Source organism: Hylobates moloch, unplaced genomic scaffold, assembly GCF_009828535.3.
Source record: "Hylobates moloch isolate HMO894 unplaced genomic scaffold, HMol_V3 SCAFFOLD_41, whole genome shotgun sequence".
Classification (NCBI taxonomy): domain Eukaryota; kingdom Metazoa; phylum Chordata; class Mammalia; order Primates; family Hylobatidae; genus Hylobates; species Hylobates moloch.
In genome coordinates this window covers 1,414,417-1,430,466 of record NW_026652316.1, presented here as the reverse complement: position 1 = coordinate 1,430,466, position 16,050 = coordinate 1,414,417, and the positions used below count along the sequence as shown (strand labels likewise).

The window sequence follows — 16,050 nt, the reverse complement described above, 5'->3', positions numbered from 1 at the left end:
TGGCTTCAGGTGGCTGCCGCCGCCGCCGCTGCTAGTGCGGTTTCCGCCGCTGGGGCGAAGAGAAGAGACACGCGAGCGGGGAGACCTCCAAGGCAGCGAGACATCGGACATGTGTCAGCACATCTGGGGCGCACATCCGTCGAGTCCGAGGGGAGATTTGCCGGAACAATTCAAACTGCGATATTGATCTTGGGGGTGACTGTCCCTGGCCGGCTGTCGGGTGGGGGTGCGAGTGTGCACTCGCTCGGAAGTGTGTGCGCGTGTGCATGTGTGTGTGTGCCGTGTCGGGCTGCCCCCTTCCCCCCCTGTTTTCCCGTCGAGTGATGCACTTGGAATGAGAATCAGAGGATGGAAATAGTCTGGGAGGTGCTTTTTCTTCTTCAAGCCAATTTCATCGTCTGCATATCAGGTACGGTACGGGACGCGCCGGAGTCACTGGCTGATGTGGATTGTGTTGTGATGTTTGGGGTGTATGGGGTTTTATTGTATGTAGCCGCGGGGCAGAGAGGAGGGTGGCGAGACCCTTTCAGTTCTGCGGGTTTGCCGCCTTCAGAATCAAAAATCTTCTCAGCCCAAGGGTGTGTGAATGTGTATGTGTGTGTGTGGGGGGGGGGGGGGGGGGTTAGGATCTGTGTGCAGTCCTAGAAGGGTGAAGGAAAAAGTGGTGGGGGATGAGAAAGAACAGGCAGATGGGTGTTGATTTTCAACTGCTTTCCTGGCTGAGAACTCTGGCGCCGAAATCCGAGCCTTGGCAACAACCACCCCCATCCCCTGGCTTTCAAAGTTCCCAAACTCGGTGGTTCCTGGCTGGCAAAATGGACGCGGGGCCCTGCCCGGGTATCTAAACACTTTCGAGAGACTGCGGGAGGATGCGGGACTGGAGAGTACCAGCAGGGATCAGAGATCTGTCCTCCATGCCTTCCCCAAACACATCAGGACAGATTGTGATGCTTTGAAACCTGCTGGCACACCCTCCTCTACCCCCCAATTTTCTTGTTAAAGCACTACAGTGTCACAAATGCCACTTGACATCACGGTGTTTCTTAATTCCCGGTAGCAAGGATGTGCTGGCTCAGACCTCTCAGTCTACTTGGGCCTGTCTGTGCTTTTAAGAGCAAACGGGATTTCAGGGTGTTGAGGTGAAGGAGGTTGGGCTTGTGGACACCTGTGCCTGAGTATGTTAGGACAGGTTCTGATTTTTGAGCACTGTCTTTGTTGATGCAGGGAATTGAGGATGGGAGGAAGCTGGGAGGGAAAGGGGAAAGCCCCTGGACCAGCAGTATTCCCCAGTTCAGTGGCTCCTCCCATTGAAGGCACCCACCCCATTTCCCTTCACACCTGCCACTTAAGCACCCAAGGAAAAGCCCATTTGTAGTGCTCCCTTCTGCCTGCATTCCTTCTGCAGAACTGGGGACACGGCCAACTTCCCATCAGAAGAGGAGAGCAGGATATTGCCCCTTTGAGCAACCACATTTAAGCAGCATTGGGGTGGAGAGACATGTTTCCTGCCTCTTCCTTCAGCCCTGTCATTCCCCTCCCTTTAAGCCAGACCTGATTCTGGATAGGAGAAAACAACCCTAGTTCTGCCCTCACCCTGGACTCTTCCAAATCCCAGTCTCGCTTCCGATTTTCTCCTCGTAGGGAAGGAATGGGACTCTGTTGTCCGAAATCATTCTGTGTGGGGCTTGGCTGTCCTATTAAGAAATTTGTCTCTGTGATACATCAGTGAGACGTGTTGTGTACCTGGCAGACAAGAAAATGTGCCCTGGGGTCACCCCAACTCCTCTAGTGGGACTTCTATTATTCCATCCTGCATCTAGGAGTAGAAATTCTCAAGTGACTTGTAAAGGTTTATATCAGTCATATGTCCAGATATGAACTGGGTGGCATCTCACAAGGCCATATTTTACATCTTTCTCTTCTACATGTCTATTCCAAACTCTCTGCCTTGTTCCAGAATATTTGACTAGTTATAAAATAGCCTTTCCTTACTTCTCCCCAGTATCATTAATAATTTTCAAATCAGACAAGCCATCTGAGTACCTTTAAGATTTATAAAGGGTTAACATTGGTTAAGGCTCTGGATTTCCTCTAGCACCCTCTTTGTCCCCAGCCCTTACCCTGAATTTGGCCAGCTAATCACCGAGGGGAACAGGCTAAGAAAGGGTCTGATCTTAGCCTCCAAAAAAAGCATTAGTGGGATACCTGTCACAGCTGTATTTGATTTGGTGTATCAGCAACTAAATGATTCAAATGGAAGCATTAGGAGGGGGGTTATTTCCAACCCAGGAGGAGTGTGCTATGGAGTACATGGCCTTTCACATGTATTTACTAAATAATCATTATTGCTATGTAATGAGAGGATAAAAGTGTAAGCAAAATTGCTAGCTATTAGCTAAACACAGAAAACTAGGTTAGCGTTCCAAATGCCTAGTTAGGATCTGCATTAATTTGCACTTTATGAAGACATTTAGGCAGGGATGCAACATCATATACTCTTTATTTGAGACATCCATAAGCAACTTTAAAAGGCCAGTTCTTCTCCATGGTCAGGGTGGCCTCATCCTCCTGTAACAGAGCCACTCGTTCAGTAATGCCCATGTATGTGAGAATTATTATTAGTAATATGATTATGACTCACAATTGCTACAGTTTGGGAGACTCAGACTCCATTCTTTTTCCAGCTGGCAGCCTCAGGATGTACAGGAAATGCAATGCACTAAGGTTGAATAATTGTGGCTTCGAGAGAGTTTAGTGGATCTTTCATTTCTGTCTCCATGATTTGCAGTTTTAATTTGCTCATGACTGAGCTCTATTGAGAGGAACGTAACCCTATGATCATAGAATCGACTAAATCCTAAATTAAAAAAATTAAAAACAAAGCACCTCTTTAGCATCCTGGAATGAATTTTCCTGACCACTAAATGGGTGCTAATCCTTACAGAGTCGCCAGACATTGATACTTGAAGCATTGATAGAGTTGGCTTCGTTATTGAGAAACACCAGGCTGGAAAAGGCTAGTGAAAGTCTGTAGTCTAAACACTTTACAGAAGGAAAATGTTGGCGGTAGCTTTGTCATATGGAAGATATATTGACTGAATTTCATTTGGTGGCATTTGCTTTCTGGAAAACATTGGTGCTTTGTAGCTTAGTGTTTTGTTAACCAAAGGTTCCAACACTTCCTCTAACCCACCCCCAAATTTCTCCTTGGGCCTATTTGGATACATTGCTTCAAGTACAGACACCTGGGCTTGGCATATTTGATGGTTCTGGGCTAATAATTTGGTTTTGATGAAACTGTTGGAAAATGGGACTGTTTGGCCAGGCTTAGCTAGGCGCTGGGTCAGTAGCATGTATGTCTTTTATTTGCGAGATCACATGAGCTTTGGCTACTTAATGCAACACAGCTAGGCTAAAGGGCATGATTTGGGAGTTCTTCTGGCTTTCCATTAAACTCAGATCTCACTTTGCTGAAAATGTAAGGCATCCAGGGTCTGTGAAGAGATCAGAGACAGAAAGAGAGAGGGAGAGAGAGAGAACCAAAGTGATTTTTCTGTGTACTGCAAGAGCACCATTTCCTTCCTACCAAAGCAGCTCAGATCAGCAAGATTGTATGCTTAGCAGCATGAAGAGAGAAATTTCTTGGTCAAACGAGAGCTGCCTGATTTTAATTTTTACAATACATCCTACTTCCTCCTTATGTAACTTTACTTGTTTGTCAGTTTATTCATAATAATAACATCAATAACCATTTGAATTATGTGGCATTTTCACACATTGTACATATATTGCACATATTTAATTCATCTATTCTTAGAATTTGTGGGAGAATCTTATAGGTGTAGCAACCAAAGCCCACAGAGCTTCAGACTAGAGGTTTCACATCCAGGTCTACCTGAGTCAAAATTCAGTATATCATTTATGTTTTGGTTCAAGATTCCTTTCAAATATTTTTATCTAATATTTTTTATTTTGATGTCTCTGAAAGAATAAATTAGGTTAAATGAATTTAAGTCTTAGAGAATTTGGAAGTAAAAGTTTGAGATGATTACAATTTAGAGCTAGAATTAAGGTAGCATTTGAGTTGTACATTACCCTGTCAATCAATCAGATGAGGCTATTACCCAAATGCCTCTAGCATCTTAGGATCAGCAATCTCTACAAGCAAGGAATATTTCCTACACTATTTTCCTAATCTTAACATTAAAATGGCATAACTTCAGTTTCCTTATGTGTAGAAAAGAGATAACAGTACACATCCCACATGTTTGTTCTATCAGCTAAATGAGATATTGTGTCCAATGATTTTCACATAGCACAGTTTCTACCACATAGTAAGCATGCATTGATGTCATTATTTCCTACAAATCTGACATTGTATAGGCTTGGTTCTTGGTGGAGTAGAGCTTTTACCTTTTTCCATATCAACTTCTTTAAAAGCAAAAAGAAAACCATCATCAGCAAGCACATCTATAACATTGAGCACAAATCCTATTTTCCAGGAAGCCTTGGCTAAACAATTTTGAAAAGTCTCTTAATTTTCCTTCTCGTACAAATGAGACTGGTAGCATTAAGCTTTGGTGCATAGTCATGAGCATAACCCACTTTATCCCTATGAGTCCAATATGGAGTTGAGGCTTGGAAAGTTTACTAAACTACCTGGAAACCATGTAGTACTTATTACCCAGGGGATCAGCAGAATTTTTCTTTCCGTTGTATATTATAATGCAGTATGGACCCAACTTCAAAGTGCCTCAAAACTGCCAAACTACATATGCTTTCAATATGGCTTGAAATAGAATGTCCTGTCAAATAAAAAGCCCCACCCTTACAATTACTATTTATCTGATGATCTCATTAGCAATGTGGTTTCTTTAAATCCAGTTTCCCATGTGATGTCATATAGCCCAGTTACTGACAGATAACCATCATCATAGATAAAACTCTCCAGACAGTGAGTCAAGAAAGTCTTTTGGGGTTGTATGAAATCCCAAGGGAAAAAATAAATGTCGATATGAATACCCAGTCTCTTGGCTGGGGAAAGGGGTTTGATTACTAGCCTAAGTCAGTAACTAATGTCTCAATTTATCACCTTAATTAAGCATTACATACTTGGGACTAAGGTCAAAAAGAGATCTAGGTATCATAAATGTGTATGATAGCAAGCCATTATAGAAAGAATATGGAAATCAGAAGACCTATCCTTCAATATGACTCTACCTTCATTACCTTTATAAATTTGGGCAGTTTTCTTTACCTCTCAGAATCTCAGTCCTCATCTGTAAAATAAAAATTTTATTTGCTTTGCCTATTTCAAAGCATTGCTGAGGGAAACTTCAGAGAGTGATTCTTGAATAAATATTTTTTGCATTATGCAAGTGTAAAGCATCTGTGTCATTACTATATATGATCCATACTTAAGATATAGTTATAGAAGCAAAGTTGACATACATACACATAGTTTAGAATCATATAAAGTAATATGAGTAGTGTTTATTTTTTAAGATATTATTATAAATGCAAAGTTGTAATGCTAAAATGCATTGTGATATAAAGGAATAAGAATGATGTCTAATTGTTCAATAATTGGCATAAATTGTATAGAAGGGAGAAGTCTAGACATGAAAGAAAAGGAGTATATTAGATTGATTTTGGAGGTTTGGATGAAAGAGACAGAGGCGACCTCATCATCAAAAAGGAGGAATAGAAACAAGAGGATGTACACTAAAGAATGTCCCAACTGAAACAAAAAATTCACTTTGGGAGATACTGGAAAGTTGGGATGAGCCCACTTAGGGAGCTATTGAATTGAGAGAATACGAAGTGTCCTAATATGGTTATTCACTTTGTGACTTTTGTTTTTGTATTATGCATCTTTGCATCGATTCAATGGATTCTTGGTTTAAATTTGTTTGAAATTCTAACATTTCTTTGGATTTTAAATTTCTGTTGCATGTCTGCAACTAGCACTGTACTTTATATAGTTTATAGCCTGTTTGAGATTGTAGACAGTTGAGTTGGAATTTTTTTGTAGGGAGTGGACTAGAGGGGGCTGGAGGTAGGGTCTCAGCTTGCTCATCTGTAAAACAGAGATGATAATTACCTGTCAAGGTTGTTGTTCCTACAAGGTAATTGTAAGGATAACAAAACACCATTTGTAAAATGGCTAATGTGGTATCTGGAATACAGTAGCCATTGGCCAATGTATACACATCATATGAGAGTAAGCCTGGGTTTTGGAGGCCAGATAGGCAGACGTGTGAATTCTAACTTTGGGATTCACTCTCTGTTTGTTCTTGGATAAGTAATTTAAGTTCTGTGTGCCTTAACTCCTCATCTGTAAAATGTGAAGTATAGAAAATGTACATAAGAATCTGCCACACTGCCTGACATGTATTAATCATTCAGTAAGTTGAAGTTGCTTCCATAAAATTATCATTATCATCATCATTGACATCAATAATAATACTTGTTGACACTTTGGGTCAGTTTTTGTGAATGCCAATTGATTATTTGATCATTTATTCTATGTTCAATAAAAATGTATTGACAGCAAACTGTATGCCAGGCACTGGAATCACAGAAATGAACAATATACTTGGTCATTAGTATTTAACAAGAGAGTACATGTTGTAAAACAGAAATGTGTATAAAGTATAATGGAAGCATAAAGGAAGAGCAATTAACTCTGTTGTTGGTAGATGCAAGTGGGGAGGGGAAAAGATTTATAGAAAACATTTGAACTAGACCTAGAAGAACACATGAGATTTCAAAAGAACAGGGAGAAAGGACACATATCATGTGGCAAGAATAGTATGTTCATAGACAAGAAGGCATTTAAAAAACAAAATATCAAACTATGGTGGATTGGGCATATGGAGTGGATAGGTCGGACTAAATGACTGGATATAGGGGTTACAAAAATAACCTTAGGCCAGTGTGAAGGGGATTGTAAGCCACAATAAGAAGCTTAGACCTTACCTTTTACTTATGAGGAGCTAGCTAATGGGGAGCTAAGGAAAATGACATAATCAAGTTTGTGTGCAACTTAATATTTTTACTTTGATTGTAATAAGAAATTACTTAGAAACCCAACTCCTTGTCTTCTTTTTCTGTCAACATTTATTCTTGATCACAAAACACATTAAAAAAAAATCCTGGCCTAATAGATCAATTAGCCCATTATGGGACATTCTAAGTGATAGACTTTTTTAAAAATTCATTTTTTATAAATCTCTTGTGGCCCTCATTTATCCTGATCTTTGAGATTTGGTATTTTCAGGTTAAGCAAATACAAATGTCTTCAATTTGTACTTGAATAATAATAACAATGTCTTTAGCATTAGATGAAGGTTAAGAGAAATGAATCATCTGTACATGCATTGGTGTCATAAAGATTAATTGTGGGCTAAGCAATAGATACACTATTTGACATAAAACAGTTGCTCAAAGCACTACAAAGCATTGTGTAGCAATTTTATCTGATTACATTCTGTTCAACTCTTATTTCCAATAGAGTACACATTCACTTAACAGAATATGCCCATGGTTAACTAAATGATATATCCATTTTACCCATCTATGGTTCAGTTACTATAGAATGAATGTAGAGACCTAAATTGAAATTGTTTTCTTTGTCCACTTAATCATTCAACATTTATTGAGGATACGCTATACATCAGGTACTCAGAATCCAACCAGCATAAGTAAGACAGTGACTTTTCCTCCAAAAATTCTTCATCTAGTAAGAGACTGATTTTTAAAATATTGGTAGTCACAGCAGAATGTGATAGGCATTGTAATAAAAAGGTATAGAAAGTGTTTGGAGGAGAAGAGAGAAGGGACATCTGACTCATCCTGAAAGTAGGAGGGGTAGAGAAGGAGAGTAAGTAGTGTTAGTAGAGGATGCTTAGGGTGAGTCTCCAAGGATGTTAAAGAGTTGTCGCGGAAGATTTTGGCTACTTAACCAAGAGGGATGTGATGAGAGAGGGATGATCATATGAAACAGCATTTGCAAAGAAAGGGAGATTAGATAGGACATAGGACATGATTAATTCAGGAGACGGTCAAAAAGTGAACATGGTCACAACTAAAGAGTGTAGTGTGATGAATGAGGTTGAGATGGAAGAGTATTTAAGGTATATAATTTCAATAACAGTAATCCCTTGCATATAATAATGTCAGTAAAAATCACCCATTTCCCCTCTGTGCATGAAAGGCATCTTTTAAATGCCCAAGGAAGTATGCAGTTTGCATCCTTCATTAGGAAGAGACCAGTCAGTATTAAAGCTTTGGCTCTTGTCCAGCTATGCTCCACTTGGCCCAGACCACTGATCATTTTCCAGTGTTGTCCCTGGTTCCAGATGGCTTCCCAGAAGCTTTGGAATAACCCAGATATAGATTACAGAGATTATATCATCTTGTTACTTAGTTTATTGCCATATATTTACACCCTAGGAAAAAAAAGCCGGGACCCTATTGACTGATCGTGGATTTTACAGTATGTCTATTATCATCTTACTCATTGATTAGTGAAGGTTTTCTGTAACTTTTTTGCAGTTTTTATTTCGTGTAACTTAAACAGAACTTTAAAGGATTTCCAGCAGTCAGGGGTTGGGGTGGGAAGGTTTGGGTGGTGACAGATGATCTAGGATCACTTTTATAGCAAAGCCACAATTGCTGTTTATTAGCAAGATTAGGCTGGTAATGGAATAGCCAGTGTGGGGTTTGATTACATTTGCATTAGGGGGCCATCAGGATGGCAGTGGAGAGATTATCAATGGTTATTAGGAAGGAGACAGCATACAAATGCCTTTGCTTCCTGATCAGGCAGAGGTGGTAATTTTGTCACAGTAAATGAAGAATTAATCTTTAACTTTGTCCAATACTTCATGCCTGGTGGCTAGAGGGGCTGGCAGTAGGAAATGAGGCCTGTGACATTCAGGTGAGTTTTTCCAGAGCCAAGTCTTGCTGGCTTTGCAACACATTTGGCAGCAATGCCAGAGTTGGAATAAACACATTTACTGAAGGATGTGAGTCAACATATTCTCTTTCTGTTCCCCTGTCTCTCACTGCACACACAGCTACCTTTTACCCTCAAGGAAAACAATTCTGATAGCTGCAATTATTGAGGGAGCATAGGCCTGTCCTCCAGCACAAGGTTAGAATAATAATAAATACCTCAGAGGATTCTTGAAATAAACAATAAAGTAATATATATAGAAGATGTTTTTTCCCAGTGTTAAATGTATTTGTTAATTTATTCCACAAATGCTAACAAATGCCTCCTATGAGGTGGGCACTGGGCCAGGCATAAGATAAAATGTAGCAAACAAAACAGCAATGGTCTTTGCCCTATAAAATGTGTATGTAGTGACACACAGATGTGTGTGTGTTTTTTTTCCCATTACCCAACCCAGTGCCTGGCATTTAGAAAATGCTCAATAATGAATGACTGAATTAATACATAAATGAATAACAAGGAGCAATTGAGAGTGGCTTTTCTGCATTCAGGGGAGACTGAGGGACAAGATCTGAGACCATGAGGGAGGGGAGATGAAGAAGACACCTCTACCAGCTGTTGTCTTGCTTCTACTGCATGTAGGTTTTTGAGTGTGCAGAGTCACAGAGAATGGGAGCCTTCCCAATGAGCAATATGTTTGATAGTTTTCTAGTCCCTGCTCTGACTCCTGTTTCCATTTGACAAATCATCCTTATTTGGGGCACTTACAGTTGTTTAAAATGTATTTCGGCTCTTTTGTATTTATGACACCATACCAAACGCTTGAACTAGGACAATTAAAGATCAGTGGATACATTGTCGTTCTTTTCTCCGTGTCTTCTCCCTTCCTACTTGAGGAGATTGCTTAGAACATGTATGCTATTTCTTACCAAGTTCCTACCTGGGAGAAAACAACGCTTCAGAAAGCTCGCTGTTCCCTAGCTAGTGTGTTGAACTAGAGTCCTTTAGGGAGAATAGCCTACCCCACTTTTTAGTCTTGATGCAGAGCAATACAGGAAATTACTGTGGTCTCTGTGGTGTTTTCAGTCTTGTGTCAGAAAACATTACTTCCCCTCTGGCCTTTTGTAACAGAATTGTGGTGTAGCTGACTAGTTCTTACCAGAGAAGAGCTGGCAGCCTAGGAATTGAAAGAACAGAGTGGATTTACTGTCCTTGGCTGTGAATTCACCCTGTAATCACCTGGTTAATCTTTACAACTGTGAGGAGATGGTCAATTGGATAATTTGTTGTTGTTGTTTGCTTGTAATGTTAATTACAGAAAAAATAAAAAGGGGTTATAGAAAAGCAAAGGGGCCCTATTATGGATGTTTGGGGATTTTAAATTGAGACATCGGTATCAAGTTTCTATTGTATGACCTGGGTGTGAATAGAAATATGTCACTTGATGTCTAAGTCTTGTAATGCACCATAATGATACTGGCTCTAAGTTACAGTGACTCAAACCCCTGTAGAGTGAAATATAAAGTAGTGAAGTCATTATGTTTTATTTCTGTAACAAGTTTCATTCCTGCTTTTCCACAGTGGTGAAGTTCTTTGTGGCCTTTTAGTTTGTTTTAGCACTGACTTTTATTGGCTGAATGAGAGCCACGTGCAATTTCACGTGTATAAGTTAGCGCAGGCTTTTTTGTTTTTTTTTAATCTGCTTTTAGATCTGCTTAAATTAGAGCTTGACTAAGCCAGGTAAAGGCATATAATGGTCCACATCCAAAGTAAGACAAGTTGAACAACTTCATGAATGAGAGTTGTGTTTATGCCTTGGTTGTTTAGGCCAATCATGTATCCAACTGAGATGTTCTTTCTTGATCAGTGCTCCTTGCAAGACAGGGACTGTATATGCAAAGTGTTTCAGTGTCACAGATGTGAGTGAAGCCGGGAATTAGAGTGTATTTTATACCAAATATGATACAATATTGTGAAAAAAAATTTAGGAAAAAAATTACTCCCCATAGACCAAATTCTTGTTCACTAAATTTTGAAACTGTAACTTTTCCAATTTGTACTTTAAAAAGAAACTTTATATCTTAAATATTTCCCCATGTTGCTTCCTAGTTGTGTCAGTTCAGCATATCCTGGACCCTGACACATACACCCGGCAATCTCAGTGACATAACACAATGGAGGCTTACTTCTTAGTTGCATTAATTGTCCAATAGATGTCAATGTATGTGTGTGGGCCTGTAGGTGCTTGGTGAGAGGAAAGAGATAAAAGAAAAAAATTCCGTATTTAGTAGTGACTTGGGAGTCTCAAGGCTGATGGGGGCTCTGCTACCTCCTGTGGCTTCCAAAGTTTTCCTCCGCATCAACATCGCCAGATGGGGAAAAAAGTGTAGAGGAAGAGACCATGGGAGGGGTTTTTGTGGGCCAAGAAGGAAAGCTGTGGGCATCCTTTCTGGTCAGTCACATTGCCACATCTTATTTTTATTTTTATTTTTTTTACCATGGGGTTTCACCACATTGGTCAGGCTGGTCTCAAACTCCCAACCTCAAGCGATCCTCCTGCCTTGGCCTCCCGAAGTGCTGGGATTACAGGCGTGAGTCAAAGGGCCCAGCCAGCCACATCTTATTTTTTTTTATTATTATATTTTAAGTTCTAGGGTACACGCGCACAGCATGCAGGTTTGTTACATATGTATACATGTGCCATGTTGGTGTGTTACACCCGTTAACATCTTATTTTAAAGCAGTTAGAGAGTTGTAGGCTAGCCTTGTAGCCAGGAGCAAAGGGAAAATGGTTTGTGAACAATTAGCTAGTATCTGCTACTTTAATATGCATTTTTTTCTTATATTTCCACAGTAGTTTATCCATGTAACATAGCATTATTTATATTTAACTTTTCCCTTGTTTTTAAGCATATATGTTGTTTCTAGTTTATGACATTTTTGGCACTTGTTTTTATCTAAGTAGATATTTATCAAATTATTTTTAAAAAATAATCTCAATATTGTGATTATTGGGTCAAACGGTATGAAGTTCCTTATCGTTTTACTGTATTATATCCGAAAGTAACGTATAACCTGTTTATGAGGCTCTAGTAATGTGCTTGAATTCCGTGAGAGAGTAAACAAGTACGTAGAGTAGTGACTAATCTTTCAAACATCCTTTCAGCAATGGTTTATCTCAAAATCTATCAAACAAACCTAAATAGCTATGGGATTCAAGATGTTATTTTGCATAACAAGTTAGATCAGAGACAGGAAACTGTGGTGAAGAATAAACAAATACCTTTTCTAGGTCTAGAATTTTAAGCGTTCTTAAGTATTGTTCCTGGAGCACATTTTTATACATTATAGGGAAGATAGAATTAGGTGATTTGCTGAAGAGATTACTAGGATGGAAGTTAGGACATGTTGTGTTTAGTGTTAGTTTTGCCACTACTACTTCTGTGGCATGGAGGAATTAATTTTACTATTCTGGTGCCAGTTTTCTCCTTTTAAACAGTTTAAGCATATTGGACTAAGTAGGTTCTAGGTCCCTTTCCAACTTGGGAACTTTAGTATATTAAGAGACTTTTACAGAAAGTTGTCCAAATTTGCTGTTCATGCGAAACTTCCCCAGTTTTTGCAATGTTGAGGCAACAAGATGAAAATATAGGAAGATCTTTCATGACTGTGAGTGAACAGAAAAGTGGAAAACGACTTTCTAGATGGGCAATCATAAGGCATTGTGAGAAAAATAACCCAAATAACATTTGTGGAATGATTACCTTGTCACCCTCTAGTGCAACACTGGGAAAGAGTCTAGGGGTCGTCATTGACTGCTACAGATTTATTGAAGAGCATTCATCGAAAACATTATACATTACCTTACTATTTAACCTCAACTTTGATGTTTCTTATTGTGTGACTTTAGGAAGTTATTTAGTATCTCTAACTAAGTGTCAGTATCCTCATTTGTAAATTGGAGGCAATAACACCTATTTTTGGAGTTAAGCGGGCTTGAAATAAAAAAAATGGAGCCTGGTGTTTGGCATATAGAATGCACTTGATAAATGGTGGCTTTTGCTTTCATTATGGCTGAAGCTAAAAGAATAAAAGGCACGTTGAGCAAAATTAGGAAGGAATTTGGCAATATCATGTAAAACATGGGGATTAAATGAGCCAATGCATGTGAAAGTGTTTAGCACAATGTCTGCACATAGCACATAATCAGTTAAGGTTGGCTGAATCTGATTCACTAGGGGAAACTAGAGTGTTTGGGGAATATTTTAAAGGTAATAAGAAGGGAGATAATCATGTCTTTTCATAGCATTGTCTTCAGAGACCGTCTACTGGGTCTTGCCCATATGTTAATAATTTTTTAAAAATTAAGAAATTAATGCCACATATTTTTAGTTTACGACTGCATTTTAAATTTATCAAAACCTCTAATGTAGGCATATGGTCTCATATAATCCAATAAATATTCGGCCTTGACAGTAGTGACATAAATAGAACCCTGGCTCAGGAATTTGCTTATTATTTTTTCCCACTTAATACAGTAGTAAATTCTAGATCATTTGCCAGAGCAATAAAGAAGTGAGGTATTATTATGGTCTAATCCATTTATGATAACAGATACACTATTTACCCTGCAATTTTTGAAACTGTCACTCATTTTTACTGAACTTTGGCTACTGTATTTCCTTTTCATTGTTCAGACTTACTTGCTTCCCCAAGCACTAATTTGTGTTTATAGTAACCTTACCCATGTTTTTTTCAACCTATTCTCAACATGAAAACATAGCTTTGCTTTATGTTTCATATTCACTTGAGAGAAGGATTTCTTTAAATGATAATTAAATGCTGAGCTATTCCTGGGATTGCGGTATGGTTCCTTTTCAAATATATCTGATCTGAGCATTTCAGCAAAAGGCATAAAAGGAAAACCAACAAGAAATAGGACAGATGATAAATACTGTATTGATGTTAGGTAAAGACAAGCAAACTGTGACCTGAGTATGTCTGTCTCTAGGGAGCCTGCTTTAGAGCTTTTCCCAGTGTTTGGTTTTTTTTGTGGGATTTTTTTCCTCCAATCTCGTTGGTAGAGGCTGGATTACAACTGAGAATGCAGAGATTAATGGCCTGCTGTGACTAATCCACTAAACCCCTACTCCTGTTTCTCTTAAATTGATTGTACTTAGAGAAGCTGAGTGTAGACCCACCCCAGCTAGCCTGATTTTAGGTCCCAGTGATTTAATGAGATCCGGTAGCTCTAAGTACATGGAACCTTCATGGAACGTCATCATGTTTTGCATTTGGGCATTATTTCATTAGTTGCTGATTAGTTCCCAATGTATTATTTTATAATCTCTCTTTTTTTAAAAAAAGAACATTTTTCACATGATTATATTTTAAAATTTTAACACTAACATAATCCAATTTAAAATAATTTGGAAAAAAGAGAAAAAACAGATCACTTATAATCACATAACCACAATACAACTATTATTAATATTCTGGCTTGTTTCTTTCTAAGGTTTTACTTATATAAGCATTTTTTACTTATTTAAAATTATATCACATTATTGTGTTTGGCCAAAAATTCATGTGAGATAAATATATGGTTTGTGTTCATTAAAGCAACATCCTCCTAAAATGTAGCCCAAATAATGTGAAAATAATTATATATATAGATGGATAGATATGCCGTTGATGGAAATCAAGATTTCATGCTAAAGCAGTGCACTGGGATTGTATTAAATTTGAACAAAATTTAAATTTACAAATATTTTATTATTAATCTGGTGATCTTAAAAAATAATTCATAGGAAGATAAAAAGATGACAAATGTAATTATAGTACTGGGGATTTTTGAGGAGAGGGAACACTGGAGAAACAATTTAGAAATGATGTTAGAAGTGTTTTATTTAACTATTAAAATGCAGAAATATGTTTAAATCCACTGAGATGCCATATAGCTTGAGTTGAGAATGATTAAGAGCTACATTTAAACCCACACTCTGCCTCTTACAGGCTGGTTGGCTTTGGGTACGTTAATTTCTTGTGTATCTCAGTTTTCTAATCTGTAAAATGGAGTTAAAAATAACCCCATCAGCTCCTGAGGCCTGAGGAGGTGGTGGGGAATATGAGCGGTGCTGTCTCTCTCAATGTGCCCTTTAGATGATTCCCTCTCCTGGGGCTGACTGCAGGGGCTGTAGGCTTGGGAAAGATTGTGTAGGTGACAGTGAATCAGAATGAAATGGTAGATTTTGTGTAGATGCATTTGTCTGCTGTAATTTTATATATATATATGAAACTTACCGTAACTGTAGAGTTCATTTCTGTTGTAAAACATCATTAAACCATTTTCCAAGTATTTTCAAAAAAAAAAAATAACCCCATCAGTGATTTTTTCTAAGCATTATTAAATGACATATGAAAGTAAAGCATTTAGTACAGTATTATCAGGCACATAATAATGGCTTAATAAATGTGATCTGGTATTAGCATCAAATTCATAACATGTGAGATGCAGCCAACCATAGCCTCTTTGTAAAGGAGGAAGACTATTTGAGTTAGCTGCTTTGTAGGGGATATGGTACTACAAGCTCAGAAACCTTCAGTACCTGTCACTGACTCTTAAAGAGTTCACGCTGTTGAAAGTGATGTTTTAAAGTCTTCCATGATGTGCCATAGACTGACCTTTCCAACTTGGCTCCAATTTACCAACTCAGGATTGGTGAAGGCACCTTGCAGTCACTTACCTGTGCTTTTGCTCATGCTGTGGTTTTTATCTTATTTTGACCCAGCTGAATCCTACATGGCTCACTCATAGGTTCTCACATGTTCAGCCAGAGGCTTCTCTGTGAACACCGTTATGAGCAGCCCAGCCAGCAGCAGTATCTCCCCACAATGCCCCATCGGCTATTCCTGTCCCCGGTGCTGCCCATCCACTGGCTGCCTTTCTACTTTCATCAGGAAAATTCACCATGGCCAGGATTCATCTAGGGTATCCCCACCCTACTCCTAATGCAACATGCTCATTGGTTGGGTTTTACTCTCTAATCCGTAATGATAGGTTTTTCCACATTGTCACCAGCAGTCTCCGC

At 38.7% G+C, this 16,050-nt stretch overlaps 1 protein-coding gene across 1 annotated transcript in view; it reads left to right on the top strand.

The window, feature by feature from the left end:
• The first annotated feature begins 324 nt into the window (after positions 1–324).
• The window catches only part of LOC116463555 (carbonic anhydrase-related protein 10), a 516,700-nt gene continuing 500,974 nt past the window's right edge, over positions 325–16,050 (top strand). Inside the window, exon 1 of the mRNA XM_032146709.2 lies at positions 325–409. Within this exon, the coding sequence (XP_032002600.1) occupies positions 349–409 (61 nt within the window). The 5' untranslated portion in view covers positions 325–348. The remainder of the gene's footprint in view (positions 410–16,050) is intronic.